This window comes from Labeo rohita, chromosome 17, assembly GCF_022985175.1.
Source record: "Labeo rohita strain BAU-BD-2019 chromosome 17, IGBB_LRoh.1.0, whole genome shotgun sequence".
Classification (NCBI taxonomy): Eukaryota; Metazoa; Chordata; class Actinopteri; order Cypriniformes; family Cyprinidae; genus Labeo; species Labeo rohita.
The window spans coordinates 28,072,469-28,090,386 of NC_066885.1; the positions used below are offsets into that span (position 1 = coordinate 28,072,469).

The 17,918-nt window shown below is 35.7% G+C and overlaps 2 protein-coding genes across 4 annotated transcripts in view; both read left to right on the forward strand.

Moving 5' to 3' along the window:
• Window positions 1–1,026: 1,026 nt before the first annotated feature.
• Window positions 1,027–11,874, forward strand: plk4 (polo-like kinase 4 (Drosophila)). 2 transcript variants are annotated; one of them, XM_051133789.1, is made up of 16 exons: window positions 1,027–1,247; window positions 1,995–2,090; window positions 2,195–2,290; window positions 4,453–4,567; window positions 4,799–5,777; window positions 5,879–5,964; window positions 6,060–6,415; window positions 6,562–6,666; window positions 7,498–7,600; window positions 7,750–7,899; window positions 7,994–8,127; window positions 8,337–8,431; window positions 8,513–8,639; window positions 8,748–8,891; window positions 9,996–10,102; window positions 11,061–11,873. In XM_051133789.1, exons 1-16 carry the CDS (start codon window positions 1,218–1,220, stop codon window positions 11,158–11,160), a joined length of 2,823 nt encoding a protein of 940 aa, XP_050989746.1. In that variant the 5' UTR covers window positions 1,027–1,217; the 3' UTR covers window positions 11,161–11,873. The 2 variants fall into 2 exon arrangements, with proteins under 2 accessions (XP_050989746.1, XP_050989745.1); XM_051133788.1 differs by lacking the exon at window positions 1,027–1,247 and adding an exon at window positions 1,716–1,869 and having other exon boundaries at window positions 11,061–11,874.
• A 1,233-nt stretch (window positions 11,875–13,107) lies between these two features.
• The window catches only part of itpk1b (inositol-tetrakisphosphate 1-kinase b), a 75,855-nt gene continuing 71,044 nt past the window's right edge, over window positions 13,108–17,918 (forward strand). Inside the window, exon 1 of one of the 2 annotated variants that reach the window (XM_051133794.1) lies at window positions 13,108–13,506. The gene's annotated coding sequence lies outside the window, so the exon portion shown is untranslated. The remainder of the gene's footprint in view (window positions 13,507–17,918) is intronic. The other variant, XM_051133793.1, reaches the window with a different exon arrangement.

Sequence of the window (17,918 nt, forward strand, 5' to 3'; positions counted from 1 at the left end):
TTTGTTGCCATGTAAATTATTGTGCCAATTTATACGATATATAATTTTGAATGTAATTCTATCTACCTATTTCTTGAACGCGGATGTGAGCCTACAGGTGAGACTTCCGGGAAGTAACGAGAAGAATAACAACGTGTAGTAAATGGTAAACTGTTTGCACTACAGTGCACTACTACCAGTGTGTTTATAATTAAGATAATACATTAAAATAATATGGTAAAACATACCAATGTGCAATATATAGCAGTACAACAATATGTTTTGTACTGCTAAAAACAGCTGGACGCGGACCAGACCGGAAGCCGCACCCATAAAATTTACAAATAGCCACGCCCACACTTACGTGAAGAAAAAGGTAGATAACTTAGTCACAAACTTATGTAGACGTGTTAGAAGATATTATAGGACTTTTATATTATTTATTTTGTAAATACAGGCATGTACTATGGGAGATGCCTTGTAATTTTCATCAAAAATACATTATGTTAATTTAAATAATCAATTATTATTGATTCATAAAACATTTGTTAAAATGGACGCACAATAACTTAACACACCGTTTCCCAACCTGCAGTAGGAAATACATAATAGTTGTTATACATAAATACATAATTTTACATAAAACAAAGCTAAAACAAAATTAAATATTTTGCTTTACTGCGTGTCATATGAACATTAACTGACTTGAATCGTGAATATGTGACTGTTGATAAATTATTGAAATATTTAATTTCAGTATCAGGGATAATTCGCCTAACAAAAAAGTTTGTGAATCCCTGATTTAAAAGGAACGGTTATGTGAATAATTTTAGAAAAGCCAGTGTTGCAATTACAAACAAGACCATATTATCACTTTTTTTTTTTTTTTTATTATTTTAAAGATATTTTTGAAATAAACAGTAGGTACTGAAAACTTGATATCGTCGTAGTAAACACCACTTTTATTTTGACAGACTCTGTCTAGTTCCATGTCGTACTATAATCTGATCACTGATTGGTCAGTTTGCACCGCGACGTCGATTACGTCATTACGCGTTCTAACGGGCGGACTTTTCAAAATGGAGGAAAGGCAAACATTTTGGAGGGGAATACAAATATACCGATTAAATGCATTTTTATACATCATGCTCAAGTCAAACCATCTCAGGTTCACGGAAAAATAAGGATATTTTGAATAAAATTGCCGATCGTCGGACTGAAGAGGTTATGAAGTGAAAATGAGTGTCTCAATCGGTGATAAAATTGAGGTGAGTAGCGCGGCCGCTTGCAGCTCGAAAGCCACGTAGCCTGACAGACTGCTTTATTAATTTCTAAGTTGTATGCATCTTTTAAGTTCACACAAACAGCTAAAATCAGCCTGTGTGGGTTTTTACCCAAGTTTGTTTTGTTTTCGTTCGTTCTAGTTTTGTAAACATTGAAAGCATGATTATAAACAAAGTCGAAACAACAGTTCATAATATCTGCAGTAAAACATTCTGATAACCAGTTAAACTACCGTTTGGACCTCGCCTTCTGTTCGTCCTTATGCGGTGTGATTAGTGTAGCGAAAGTGTTTTGGGAATTAGGCGCATGGCGACAGTTGCTAGGCGACGTGCGGTAGCGTCAGTGTCAGGTAGAGTCGCGGGAGGAGAGCGGGAGAGTGATGAACAACAGATGTCACTGTCAGATGCAGGTAACTAATGACTCGTCAACAAAGCCTGCACACTGTGTGCAACGGGCTGCTTTTGTACTGTCGCTTTGATCCGTGATCGAACCACTGCATGAAACATGCTGGAAGTGATTCATTCGTTCCTGCTAAATTTGACTGCGAAAGCAAAAGATCCACATGAGGACCGAATTTTGGCATCATCTGTGGATCTTACAATCGAGGTAGGAGATTTCATAATGAGGCTAGTGTAGGAGAAACTCTCATAGGGGTTAAAATCGAACTGATGGGATCTCCTGATGTGTGTTACACTGGAATCTAATGAAAATAATTCCTTTTTATGTTTCAGGACTTCAAGGTTCTCACCTTGTTGGGTAAAGGCTCTTTTGCATGTGTGTACAGAGCAAAATCTGTAAACACAGGCTTGGAGGTGGCAATCAAAATGGTAAGAATGTACTTTATGCTGTTTAAATAACCATCGTGCCCGGGTTGTGGTAGTATAGCAGCATCTGTTGAAAACCGTTCACTGTGCCCCATGTGTATTTGCAGATTGACAAGAAGGCTATGCACAAAGCTGGCATGGTGCAGAGAGTCATTAACGAGGTGGAGATTCAGTGTCGGTTAAAGCATCCGTCAGTTCTTGAGGTGAGTCCTAAACCCTCATCACAGACCTAACAGACTTACCGCTGCAGTTCAACTGACTTATTTTACTTTTAAATGTAAAAAAGAATAGAAAAATACTGGAAATTTTATAGTGGTTTTATTTTGCTTATGATATTTCAGTGGCTACAGCAGTGTTTTTTTGACTGCAAGACATTGTTCACACAAATCGTTCCATAAATTACATTTTAGGATTGTAGATGTGTTTAAACTTGGGGCCAGTTGCATAAACTGCTTAGACTTGTCTTAGCCATATAATTTTTTTTCTTCAAATCTGGTCATTAACTTCTTATATTCACTTAAAAATGGTAGATTGATATAATTTGAATCTGAAAAGTAAGACTAATTACCAAACTAGTTCTTAAGACACAGTCTTAACACAGTGGCTATGTTTATGCAACTGGCCCTTGATTGTTCTTTAAGGTTCCCACTTTTTAAACCAATGAATTTACATGACTTTTCCAGTTGTTACTGTAGTAGTTTCTATGTTTTACTGATTACGGTTAAGGTTACTCACAATTTCTACCTGATTAAATGTTTTAGTAAGATTTTTAATGTTTTTTTTTTTTTAAAGAAGTATCTTATCCTCACCAAGCCTGCATTTATTTGATCCAAAAATACAGCAAAAGCAGTAATATTGTGAAATATTTATACTGTTTAAAACATCTGCTTTCTATTTAAATATACATTAATATGTAATAGATTCCTGTGATTAAAGCTAAATTTTTAGCATCATTACTCCAGTCTTCACTGTCACAGAGTCAGTCTAATTGAGAAATCTAGAGAAATCATTCTAAAATGCTGATTTGCTGTTCAAGAAACATTTATTATTATTATTGTCAATATATTTTACAGTTGAGTTTTTTTTTTGGGAGGGGGGTCGGAAGAAATTATAGAAATTGATCAAAAGTGATGATAAAAACATTTATATTTTTACAAAAGACTTATTTCAGATAAATGATTTCTGAAGGTATGTGACTGGAGTAATGATGCTAAAAATTCAGCTTTGAAATCACAGGAATAAATTACATTTTTAAAATATATTCAAATAGAAAACGGTTAATTTAAATAGTAAAAATATTTCAGAATGTTAATGTTTTTGCTGTACTTCGGATCAAATAAATGCAGGTTTGGTGAGCAGAAGAGACTTCTTAAAAAAAATACAAGATTAAAAATCTTGCTGTTCAAAAACTTTTGACCGGTAGTGTATATTTATTATGAAAGGTTATTAAAAAAAGTATAGTTATTATATAAAACTAATTATAATGAATTTACATGACTTTTCCAGTTGTTACTATAGTAGTTTACTTTTTTTTGTTTTTTTTTGTTTTTTGTTTTACTTAAATTTAGAACCAGTAAAATGTTTTAGGGCTTGGAGTGACTGAAAAAAAAAGTATATTCATTATAAAATGGTATAATTAATTATAATTATTATTATCTAATTATAATAATACATACATACATATATATATATATATATATATATATATATATATATATATATATGACAATAAAATATTCATTTGCATGATTTTTCTAGTTCTAAAAAACGAGAAATCAAGATAGTGGTAACCCCGGTTTTTCAAAGAACAAATGGGGGTGAATAATAATCAATTATAAAAAAAAAATATAGAAATATTTCCATTTTGTAGTTGTTTTAGCCGTTTTAATATGTTGCTAATTAGTGGGTTAGAATATCAGCCTTTGAGAGCATCTTATTGAAGACATTAGTAATAAATAAATAAATGAAGACAATAATAAATAAATAATTGCACTCCAGTTAAAATATCTGGAAATGATGTTCACATGTCAGAAATTCACTGGACAAAAATTGTGGAAACCCTGACTGCATTAATAGACATGATGATTTAAAAATACATCAGATGTTAAATATTATTTGATAATGTTAGAATATACAGTAATGAGTAGAATTCTGATTTTTGCGTTTGTTTCTTATTAGCAGCGCTGAAATGCTGTCATATAGATATGGACTGAAGAAAGAACTAGATACAGCATCTGCATAAATTATGGAATATGATATTATTGTGCATTTTGCAGTCTTTGGAAGAATCCGCCATCCTTAGAACATTTTTCAGTGAAAAAGTAGATATTGACTAATCCTCTTATTTTCTCTTCCCTGACTCAAGCTCTACAATTACTTTGAGGACAGTAATTATGTGTACCTGGTTCTGGAGATGTGCCACAATGGGGAAATGAGCCGCTACCTGAAAGAGAGGAAAAAACCTTTTACAGAGGAAGAGGGTGAGTTCTTTTATGCACTTAATTTTAAACTAACTATTATTAATATATTAAGTAATCCAAATCTAATATAAATCAGAATGCTGAAAATCAATATATATATAATATATTATTATTTTTAACTTCAATAACTCCAAAAAAAAAAGAAACTTTGTCATAATTACATTCTAAAATATAGCTGTATCTTGCCTTGAAACACTGTTTTCAGTTGGTTTTATTTTTGTTTATCAACAGCGAGGCACTTCATGCATCAGATCGTGAAGGGAATGCTGTACCTCCACACTCATGGGATCATGCACAGGGACCTGACCTTGTCCAACCTCTTGCTCACCACCAGCATGAACATTAAAATCGCAGACTTTGGTTTGGCAACGCAGCTCAAGCTTCCCAGTGAGAAGCACTTCACCATGTGCGGCACGCCAAACTACATTTCACCTGAGGTGGCCACACGCAGCGCTCACGGCCTGGAGTCGGACGTTTGGTCGCTGGGCTGCATGTTTTACGCCTTCCTTACGGGCAGACCTCCCTTTGACACGGACACTGTGAAACACACCCTGAATAAGGTGGTTTTGGGAGAATATCAGATGCCCACTCACATATCAGCAGAAGCTCAGGACTTGATTCAGCAGCTCTTGCAAAAAAGCCCAGCCCTCAGGCCCAGTCTCTCTGCGGTGCTGGATCACCCCTTTATGACTCAAACCGGGCCCACCGCAAGCAAAGACTCAGGGAGCAGTGACGGTGGGTCTATAGACAGCGGCATAGCCACCATATCCACAGCCTCTAACGCCACCAATAGCAGCAGCAGCCGGCTACAGAGGAAAACTAGGCAGGTGATTGGACAGCCCTTACCCAATCGAATGGCGCCGATCCCCAGCCACTCCCATCATTCCACCAGCTCCAGTTTTAAGAGCGGGCAAGATTGGCAGCCACATTTACAGGATGATTTATCAAGGATGGGTATTGGTAGAGTTCCCATGGGTGCTGACAGCGGACGGCCTCATTCTCGCTACTTGAGACGGGCTCATTCATCAGATCGATCCGGCACTGGGTTTAGCAACACTCCACAGGAGGCGGCGCTGGAGAGATGCCACTCAGAAGAGATGCTTTCAGGGTCTCAACGATTATTTCCGTCAACCTCCAGCTACAGAAACGTGCCCCACGGCTACTCTGAGCATGGCCGCTTGCCTTCTCCACCTGTAAAACAGCCTGCAAAGTAAGAGGTGTTGTGATTCTATAAAAAATGCATTTCAGTATTATTACTGTGTATTTTGTGTAATTAATGCTTTGTGTTTCTTTTTCCCCTCTCTTCCTCAGTCTGGGATCAGCTTTCTCTACATCCACCCATTCAATGACATCACAAATGCCTGATTCCCAAACACAGGCCTGGTTCAGCAACGATGGTAAAATGAAGTATTACTTTAATATGACTTGTTTTAAAAGCCTTATGATTTGTTTTATTCTGAGACATTTAACCCTTAAAACATTTTACTTTTAGGACCGTTCAAGAGGCCGGCAGACCTGAGCAGTCACAGCAGCGGTGGCAGTTTCCATTCTGGACGAGGGCCAGTTGGGACACAAACCTCCTGCAGTGACAAACCCAGCGGCCTTTATTCTCAGCAGCAGCCTAACCTTTTCCCCCACAGCAATTCAGGGCCCTGCAGGGAAGATGGGTTTGGATCAGGACACGTGTCTGAATCTCAGGGCTACTCTGATGCGCAGTTTTTGGGTCCAACCCTCTCCAAAGGCAAAGCTAACACAGAGAAGAAGGAGAAGGTGTGCTCTAAGAAGAGCTTCCCTCCACTTTGTGCTGCCAGACTCAAGCCCATCAGACAAAAGACCAAAAATGCTGTGGTGAGCAAAGACATTTAGCTATTATAATCACTTATTATATTGCCTTGTGAAACTGTACACCCGTCTATACACTTTGAGTTTAGAGTGCTAGGAAGAGCCTGTAAGTTTTAGAACATAAAGTAACAAGGTGTGTATTTTCTCTTTAGGTCAGTATCCTGGATTCTGGAGAGGTGTGTATGGAGCTGCTGAAGGGACAAGGAGCTCAGGAGAGAGTCAAAGAAGTGCTTAGGATATCCTGTGATGGATCCATGGTGAGTGGCTAAAAACTCGATTTATGTAATGTGATTAGTATAATACATACTACTATTCAAATGTTTGGGGTCAGTAAAATTTTATTCAAAGAAATTACTACTTTTACACTGCCATTTAAAATGTTACTGATCCAAAACTTTGAATGTTTTTTTTAAATAAATTTCTTATGCTCATCAAGGCTGCGTTTATTTGATCAAAAATACAGAAAAAATGTAATATTGTGAAATATTGTTATTATGTAAAATAATGTTTTTATATTTTAATATACATTAAAATCTAATTTATTCCTGTGTTCAAAGCAACATATTCAGCATCATAACTCCAGTCTTTAGTGTCACATGATCCTTCAGAAATCATTCTAATGTGCTGATTTATTGTCAGTGTTAAAAACAGTTGCTTAATATTTTTTTGTAATCTGATTTTTTTTTTTTTTTTTTTTTTTTTTTTCTGGATTCTTTGAACAAAAAGAACAGCATTTATTTAAAACAGAAAGCTTTTTTTAATAATATACACTACCGTTGAAAGGTTTTGGGTCTGTAAATTTGTATCCTTTCTTTTTCTGGAAGAAATTAATACTTTTATTCAGCAAGGATGTGTTAGATTGATTATTCATCAAAGAATCCTGAAAATAGTTTCACAGGTTCCAAAAAAAAATTGGCAGCACCACTGATAATTCCAATAATAAATCAGCATATTACAATGATTTCTGATTCTGTAAAAACATTTTGCAATATTAATTTTTATTGTTGTTACCTAATCATTTTTTGTCATTTGTCAATCTCCAATTCACAATGCTCAGTGCTTTTTTTTGTTGTCAACTGTGTTTTTAGGTTACAGTTTACCAGCCCAATGAAGGAAAAGGCTTCCCTGTGCTGGACCATCCACCCTCACCACCTGAAGACATTCTCATCTGCAGCTATGAGGACTTACCAGGTACAACAACAAATTATAATTCAGTTAATGATGACAAAGCTTTTGAAGCCATGATGTTTATAATATTAATAGTTATTTAACACAGTTTCCCTCAGCTTTCTCTATTAATATGAAAAGCATTGCATTAAACTTACTTTTTTTTACTGCAGAAAAATACTGGAAGAAATATCAGTATGCCACAAAGTTTGTCCAGTTGGTGAAATCGAAGACCCCTAAAGTCACACTGTACACAAAATTCGCCAAGTGCATGTTGATGGAGAACACTCCTAATGCTGACCTGGAGGTGTGCTTCTATGATGGTGAGTGGCAGTAGTAACATCTCAGCAGAATTAACTGTTAAGTGCATAGTGTAGCGGATTTAGACCTAAAGAATCTTTAATTTTCATCCTCTAGGTGCCAAAACCCATAAGACGAGCGAGCAGGTGCGTGTGGTGGAGAAGAACGGGAAATCTTATACGGTGAAGGGTGACGTTGGGCTGAGCGGACTGAGTCCTGAGTGCAGACTCTACATGGAGCTCACTGAGGAGGTACTGCATCAATGCATCATGTTTTCTACTGTGTGAAAGCATTGCATGACGTGTTTAAGAGTGAAATGATGTTCTGCATTTTGACAGGTGCACATTGTATGTTTATATTAGGACTTTCAAAGGTCAAGTGGTACTGCTTGCTATGTTGTTCTTCCTGCTGTTATAATGCGAACCAAGATTCAAAGCTTGACCTTTGCTGTTTTTCTTAGGGGCATCGAATGTGTCTGTCTTTGGAAGCCGCCATCACTGCTGAGGAGCAGCGAAGCGCTAAAAACACTCCATTCTTTCCCATCACTATCGGCAGGTGAGGCTGTTACCGAGCTAGAAATCTAAGTGTCATGATGCATGACTTCTGTCTTACATTCACCATCTTATTCACCACCAGGAGACCCACCAATCCAGCCTTTTCAGCTTCTCAGCCTCAGTGTTCCTCTGAATCTGGCCCAGCAGCACCTGCAGAGGTGGCTCAGGTGTGCCTTAGTCCACCCCAACCACCACACATCACGCCATCAGTACGTCATGCACATTAATCTCAAAGCACATCAGCTTTGTTATTTCATAGTACGCCACACTTGGAAATTAAATGTTTCACTCACAGTAAATTGTGTCTTTCCCTTTAGATGATTTCCTATGCGGGATCAGACTTCACCACAGCTAGTGTGGCTAAAGGCAGCTCACCCCAGTCAGGCAAAGATGAACGCACCATTAACACAGGAAAGGTGCTCAAGTCCATTTTCGTACCTAACATTGGCTGGGCCTCTCAGGTAAAGTCAAGTTGACTCGATAGTCTCTCTCTCTCTCTCTCTCTCTCTCTCTCTCTCTCTCTCTTTTTTTAGTATTGTTATTTGTTATCATCATGTAAATTTTTATCTTTCTATCTATCCATTCATATTTATATTTATATTTATATTTATTTAAGCATTTATTCAATGCAAAAACAGTAAAAAGTTAAATTTCTTTTTCTCTGGTTTCTTTGAAGTGAAAGTTCAGAAGAACAGCATTTATCTGAAATAGAAATCTTTTGTAACATTAGAAATGTTTTTGTCATCACTTTTGATCAATTTAAAGCATCCTTGCTAAATAAAAGTATACATTTCTATCATTTATTTTCCAAAAATAAAAAAATACACTGACTCCAAGCTTTTGAATGGTATAGTGTATCATGTTATTAAAGCTTTTATTTCAGATAAATGCTGATCTTTGAATCTTTCTATTTATCAAAGAATCCTGAAAAAAATTTAATCAACTGTTTTAAATATTGATAATAATAATAATGATTAAATAGCAAATCAGCATATTAGAGTGATTTCTGAAGGATCATGTGACACTGAAGACTGGCGTAATGATGCTGAAAATGTAGATTTGATCACAGGAATAAACTACATTTTAAAATATATTCAAATAGAAAGTAATTATTTTAAATGGTAAATATTTTACAATGTTACTGCTTTTGCTCTATTTTGGATCAAATAAATGCAGGCTTGGTGAGCACAAGAGACGTTTTAAACATTAACATTAAAAATATTACTTTTGGCTGGTAGTGTATGTATAATGAATGGATACCTTTTGGAAACAGAACTCTGTGTTTATGTATACACTGTTATTTTGTACTTTTGTATTGTTGAGTGGTGTTGTGTATATTAATTCATTATAATAATAAATTAATACAACACCATTCAACAATAAATAATAAATCAATTTATTTAATTGATTAATTAATTCATTAATTTATTAATGTATTACTATTTACTTGTCATTTATTATGCATTTGTTATTTATTATATGTATTATTATATATCCTTGTCTCTGTTAAATCCATAGAAAATATTGTAAATAATAAATATTGTACAAAAATGTTTTTGTTTTAGTTAACAACTGGTGAAGTATGGGTCCAGTTTAATGATGGATCCCAGCTGATGGTCCAAGCTGGCGTCTCTTGCATCACTTTTACTTCCCCTGAAGGACACATCACCAGGTAAAAAGCTTGTCATAAATAAAGAAATATTAAGGACACTAAAACTGTATTTGCAACATGCATAACTTCCATAATACATAATTCAACTGCATTTAAATTTCTTAATTGCATAACAAGGCCAAGGACATTTAAAGGATTAGTTCATGTCCCCCGTGTATTCCAAGATGTTTATGTCTTTCTTTCTTCAGTCGAAAAGAAATGAAGATTTTTGAGGAAAACAGGTTGAAGGTCCAAAGTGCAGTTTCAATGCAGCCTCAAAGGGCTCTGTATGATCCCAGCCGAGGAATAAGGGTCTTATGAAACGATAGGTCATTTTCAAATAAAAAAATAAAAATGTATGTACTTTAACCACAAATGCTCATCATGCACCAGCTCTGCAACTTCGGTCACTCGTGGTTAGTTCTTCGTCTTCAATTCAAGAAGGTGGGGTAGGGTGAAAAACTCCATCTCATTTTGTCCTCAACTTCAAAATAATCTGACATTTTTTTATTTATTTATTTATTTTTTTTGTAAAGGACATTCGACTTTCTTTGCACGTTCGCTTTGTAAACACTGGGTCGCCTACGTTAAGCATGACCTTTCCAACGTGATCACAAGTTAAGCTAGTGCAAGATGAGCATTTGTGGTTAAAAATTACCGAAATTATTATTTTTTTCCTTGGCTGGGATCATGTAGAGCTCTTTGAAGCTGCATTAAAACTGCAATTTTGACCTTCAAATCCCCATTTGATCCCCATGGAAGTTCACTATATGGAGAAAAATCCTGGAATGTTTTCCTCAAAAACCTTAATTTTTTTTTGACTGAAGAAAGAAAGACATCTTGGATGACATGGGGGTGAGTAATTTGTCAAGACATTTTTATTCTATAAGCTAACTAATCCTTAAATCGAGGTCTGTTTTTCAATGTATGTTGTGGTTAAGAATGATTGCTAAATTCTCTGCTTTTTGTTCCCTCTCAGATATAAAGAAAACGAAAAGTTACCGGAGATGGTCAAAGAGAAGCTCCACTGTCTCTCCACCATTCTGGGACTCCTCGCCAGCCCTGCTGTCAGACGCTGACGAGCACTAAACACAAATAAACGTGTTTATATGACCTGTGCGTCACTGATGGAAGCACTTATGTTTTTTACGTCAAATTCTCAATGTGCTTTGAGTGTTTGTAAATACATTTTTTTTTTTTAAACCTTTGTATATATAAACCCAAAGATTATGAAAATTATATATTTTTATGTTGTACATAATGAGTTTCCTGTCTTCGTTTTGTGTATTTAGTTTGTGCGTGGTGCCTTCATTTTTGTGTACCAGTTCTACTCAGCGCTTCAATGAAATGTTAGCTGTACAAACATATAAGCATTAAACATCTGCTGCCTGGTGTATTATTGCTTTTTGTGTTTTCTGTGTTTATTTAAAGCATGTGTGGGCAGGATTTATTATATTGTTCAACTGGTTACTGATCATGACAAAATGCAAATTAAAGTGTAAAAGGATGGATCCCACAGAAAGCTGACAAGATATTAGAGTTTTTCACCCCAAAATCTACAGAGATAAGAATATATTTGTAATAAAGATTAGATTTTTTTTTTTCTTATTAGATTAGAAAAATCTTGCAATTCTTAAGTATATTTGTGACGTACACTTGTAGTTATATCATGATAGTACAGTTGAAGAGTTCATTTTCAAAAATATTTTTATTCATTTTCATTAATCATGTTTTTTAAGTGATTTTATTGTTAACTATTTTTTGAGTTATTATTTAATCAAAATAACCCAACTGCAGTTTAATTGAGAATACTTGAAATGCAGACAAAAAAATATATATATTTTTTTGCAAATGAACTCTTCATATATTGAGGGTTTTTTTTGTACAATTTAAAAGATTGAAGTCTGTTATATATATATATATATATATATATACATATTTATTTATTAATAATAATAATAATATAATATATATAATATATATATATATATTAGGGCTGTCAATGATTAATCGCCATTAATCGCATACAAAATAAAAGTTTGATTTTGCCTAATATATGTGTGTGTACTGTGTATAATTATTATGTATATATAAATACAAACACATTCATGTATATATTTAAGAAATATTTACAAGCATATGTATTTATTATAATTTTTATATAATTTATATTATATATAAATAAAATCATTTTGTATATTAATAACATATTTCTCATACATATACACATTAATTTGTGTGTATTTATATAGACATAATAATTACACACAGTACACACACACATTTTGGGCTGCCATTGTTTTATCAAAAATATAGTAAAAACAGCAATATTGTGAAATATTACAATTTATGTAGCTATTTTCTATTTTAGGGTTAAGGTTAGGTTATCATTATATTTTATTATATTTTAAAATGTAATTTATTTCTGTGATGGCAAAGCTGGATGTTCAGCACCATTACTTCAGTCTTTAGTGTCACAAAAACCTTTGGAAATCATTATAATATGCTGATAAACATTTCAAATTATTGTTGAAAAGTGTGAAAAGTAAATTAATGAATTAAAAAAAAAAAAAAAAAAAAAAAAATATATATATATATATATATATATATATATATATACACACACACACACACACACACACATTGTAACAACATATTGTGTCTACAGAGGATTATCATTACTTTGAATGAGATGAGTTAGCATATCCAGGCTGGAAAACATAAGGTCTTCATCTCTTTCAGGACTTAAAGATCAATCAAACATTACCAAGAAAATATAAATATTTTGTATACAATTTATACAATAACACCTGTTGTTTACAAATCCTCATCGACAACATTTAACTTTTACTTAAGACACTTTAAACAAGTATTTTCCATCGTATTCTCAAACATAAATCAACGCAAAAACAACTAAACTAGTCGTTTGAATTTATTACCTTGTTTTGTACAAAACCTCAGTAAGTGCATGAACTTTTCTCATCGTGAGAGACTGCGTTGCACTGGCGCCCCCTTGCGGCAACGTTCACACAGTGGACTCAGCAGCAGCGGCACAAACCTCCTGTCATGCTTTAAGAGGAACACACACACACGCTAGCCGGACTGAACTGAGCCCAGCCCCACCTCATGAGGAGGCTGTGCTCGCTGTCTAGGTGTCTGGATTGAGAGCAGATCGCATTCGATCCATCTGATCATCACCAGAGCCTTTAATTCCCAGTCTCAGCGACAGACAGACAGCAACACGAGTCATGGAGACCAGACTGCCCTCCAGCTAGCTAACTGCTATCCGAACGGAGCCCGAAAACATGCGCTAGACAGGTATTTACTCTGCTGCATCTGCTCTTTCGGGTGTCCACAGGGGAGAAAACACGACTTGAAGATTTCTGACATCCATCAGTAAGACTTGAGATGATCTGTATGTGAAAGTAGGTGGAGTGCTAGCTTGTTTGCGCTGCTGTTGAATGGGTTGTTTATGGCGGATTTCAGGAGTCCTCCGGGGTCTCTAGTATTGCTTTCTGTCTTAAAAAATGAACAGAATATGCATATAAGGGCTGATTTAACTGTATTTCTATTCTGAAGCAATGATACGGTGAGAGTAAGAGTTAAACCAGAAGAGACACATTGGCCGTGTCTCCAATTCTAGTGAGCTGCCTTCCTGGACAGCGTTGGTGGGCATCACGGCGCTTTCTAACGACCGGAAAGTTTCAACTCTCTCCCGAGGCATCGAATCTTCGAATCACAGTGTCTAGTCTGTGGTTCATCAAATGTTCGAATCTTCCGTTCGGACTTACAATTTATCGTCGATCATTCGACTAGAACGTTTAAACTCGCATTCGATGTGTTGATTCCTTTTCAGACTGAAGGTTCGAATTCATTCATGACGCGGCGAATGCTCGAACTCGGATATGATTAATCGAATGTTCGAATCAAAATTTAAATGTAATCTGAGAATGGATTTTTTTTTAAATGCTTGCTGTTACTGAAACTGTTAAATATGATGTTTGAATCAGTAGCGTAGCCAGGGTGTGCCTCGGAAAAACTGCGTGTGCCACATTTATTGTCAAATTGCAACCCAATTAAGTGCACAACAAATCTGACGCCTATTACTGACATTACAGATAGTTACATATTAAAATGACTAGAGATTCGGTTGTAGCCTGTGTTTTATGTGACAGAATTTCATGTGAACAACAATCAAAAAATTTTAATGCGGCAATAGATGCTTGACTTCTTATTTCATTTTCACTTTATTCACAACACACGCTCCGCAAATTTTAAGTTGTAAGTTTACATAGGTAATATATGTATAGCAGATAAAAAATAAATAAATAGATAAATAAATACATTTCAAAGCGAGAGAGAATAGAAAAAATAGCATGTTGCATTTATACTGCCCAGAATAAGGTTTTTTCACAGGGAATTAAGCAGTTTAAAAGTTCACATATGCTGTTTAAACAGTAAAATATGTTGTATTAAAGGGATAGTTCGCCTATTTAAGACATGAAGTTGTATGCAATCCTTACCAGCACTATAGTGTATACACACTGACCCACTCTGTGATCACCTCCCTGGTCAGAGTTCTGGCCGCTGGAAGTTTTTCAAGAAAGTAGTCCCGGTTAGTTTCCGGGGCCTCAAAACTGTGTGTTTTTATGTGAAAAAATTATATGCGTTTCAAAGCTTGATTAATTTACATCACAAAAAACCCTCCAGACAAAATTCATACCTCAGTTTTAATCGGCACTATGTTCTTTCCATTACGTCAATCCACGCTGCTGTCAACGTCAACAGTGCGCACGTTCCGATCAGCTGTTCCATAGTGTTTACACACTCGAATGACAACGACGTAAAAAGTAGAAAATTAACAATGGTGCGAACTTGTAAATTCCCAGGTTGTGACCACAAGAATGTGCCGGGATCACCGTTCAGATTCCATCGTTTTCCTGTTTCGGATATAGCTATGAGACAGCTTTGGCTGGTTGCCATCGGCTATTCTGCGGGAGCTAAAATATCCAGCATCAAGGATTTTCGTGTGTGCAGTGCTCACTTCAGCGAAGACGATTACATCCCCAACCAAGGAGGAAAAAGCAAAAAACGGATTTTAAAGATTTTCACTTATAAACACGATGATACCGACACAGGTTCCGCATAGTTACAGACAATAACAGCAATAGCGAAGCATCATATTTTGTTGTGTTATATAGATTCAACTTAATTCATCAGTAAAGACATTTGCCGATTTTCTCACCACATAGACAGTCGATTGTTTTCGATGCTATCATTGCCCCGGTTAGCATATTCTCAGTGTAGCCTAAAAACTGACGTTAGCTTCAAAATAAACCTGTTGTATGCGACATAAAGTTAGTAAATAGAGCTTACCCATGGTACTGGTACAGCAGAACTCTTTAAATTCCTTTTTTTGCTTTTTCCTCCTTGGTTGGGGATGTAATCGTCTTCGCTGAAGTGAGCACTGCACACACGAAAATCCTTGATGCTGGATATTTTAGCTCCCGCAGAATAGCCGATGGCAACCAGCCAAAGCTGTCTCATAGCCATATCTGAAACAGAAAAACGATGGAATCTGAACGGTGATCCCGGCACATTCTTGTGGTCACAACCTGGGAATTTACAAGTTCGCACCATTGTTAATTTTCTACTTTTTACGTCGTTGTCATTCGAGTGTGTAAACACTATGGAACAGCTGATCGGAACGTGCGCACTGTTGACGTTGACAGCAGCGCGGATTGACGGTAATGGAAAGAACATAGTGCCGATTAAAACTGAGGTATGAATTTTGTCTGGAGTGTTTTTTGTGATGTAAATTAATCAAGCTTTGAAACGCATATACTTTTTTCACATAAAAACACACAGTTTTGAGGCCCCGGAAACTAACCGGGACTACTTTCTTGAAAAACTTCCAGCGGCCAGAACTCTGACCAGGGAGGTGATCACAGAGTGGGTCAGCGTGTATACACTATAGTGCTGGTAAGGATTGCATACAACTTCATGTCTTAAATAGGCGAACTATCCCTTTAAGAACTGTAGAAAGACAGAAAGAAAGAGAGAGAGAATTTGCCATTGTTCCACATTCCCGGTCCTGTTTCAGGCATCCCTACAGCTGCTTCTTTTAGATGAATATGCGATGTATGTGCGCATATCAAATTGATTATTAGCCTATCGCACTTACTGCATGGCAGGGAGGCGCCCGCGCCATCCCTTGCAATTTTTTTTTTCCCCCTGCAGAAAGAACTTTTTCTGCTTTATGGACACTCACGATAACACCAAAAGGTTGTGCTTTTGTAAAACAGAGGTTGTGCTTTCTTCGTCTCAGTGAAATGGAGCGCGTCACAGCAATGAACCAGCTACTTGCCTCACAAAGAAATCCATAGAACGCTTAAAATTTAACCTATATTAAACAAACCAATTAAAAGAAAAAATCTCTAATTAAGCAGTCGGAACGAAAAGGTACATTACTCTATTACATACGTTCATGTGGAGATGGCGAGTGCAGTGTCGGCATTTGGCAGCTTCATCTTTTCAACAGACACTGACTGAAGAGAAACCACTAGTTTATTAACAAATAATTAAAATGTTTTCTTCCCCCCCCAGCACATTCATAATTATTAGTTTGCTGGTGAAAGCTTTATGCGCGCGCTTGAGCGCAGAATAGGCTATAGTCTAAGCCTATATATTAAAGGATGGTTACTGTGTTACCAATTTAATATAAACGTGTGAGTAGTTGACTAGAAAAATATTTAGTCAGGGGCAGGCCTACTTGGCACTTTTTGTTTTTAAAATAAAATGCTGTGACATTTCGAAAAGCATGCCTGCTAATCACCTCACATTATATTGCAATGCAGGAGTTATGCTTGCGTAATGAGTCAAATGTTTTTGTTTTATTTCATTTTTACGTGTGTGAGTGCTATGCGGGTGCTTTCTAAAGCAGCTGCTAGCCCAGGCCCGGCGTCAAGAAGGGCTTGGGAGGGACTTAGCCCCCCCTGCAATGATCTTAATGACCGACCCCTTCACTCCCGTGGCTACGCCCCTGGTTTGAATTACTGTCTCATGATGCTTGGAATGTTTAAATACAAAAGATTGAACTTCTATATGATTCGGGTGTTAGAACTTGAACATCTGTACTTGCATATTATGAATATGATTCTTAAATCTAATGTTGAAACGCTAAAATGATGTATTATATTGCACCAAATGTTAGAATCAAATAATCGAATTCACATGCATCATATGTTTGAATTAAACCTTAATGCTGAAATATGATTAATGTAATGGTCAAACTGAACTTTCGCAACTGTAATTATTGCATTACGTTTTTGAACTTTGAAGACATTTGAAATGGGATATAATGCATTATATTGTAAGATCAAAATGAGTTTTTTTTTTTTTATTAAACTCTCATATGATGGTTCTAATATTTAAAACAAACATCCAGACTCACATCTTACGAATTTAATTTTTAAATCTAAAGTGTTTTTCAGAGCTAATGCCAATACCGATTATTACGGATAACCGATATTTTGAAATAATATATATATCTGGTATAAAATGAAAATTAATGTCAAAATTAAGAATAACAAGGACTCTGACAAAATGCTTTTAAATGATTTTATCTGCAAATTGGGTTTTGAAAATTACCAATAAAAATGCTTAATATCGGCGCTGATAATCGGTCAATAATCGGTTGACCCCTAGTTTAAACTTCACTCTTGAATGTTATGCTTAGAATATTCAAATCAAACCTTTTGAACTTGCATATAATGCATTGGATTATTGGATTCGAATCAGATCTTAAAGAGACAGTCCACCCAAAAATAAATAATTC

Excerpts from the sequence above, each read along its gene's own strand:
- plk4 (XM_051133788.1), top strand. The coding sequence starts at position 1,768 with ATGCTGGAAGTGATTCATTCGTTCCTGCTAAATTTGACTGCGAAAGCA. Across the intron at positions 7,601-7,749 it reads CAGCTATGAGGACTTACCAG|AAAAATACTGGAAGAAATAT; the intron begins GTACAACAACAA and ends TTTTTACTGCAG. Across the intron at positions 8,432-8,512 it reads TTTCCCATCACTATCGGCAG|GAGACCCACCAATCCAGCCT; the intron begins GTGAGGCTGTTA and ends ATTCACCACCAG.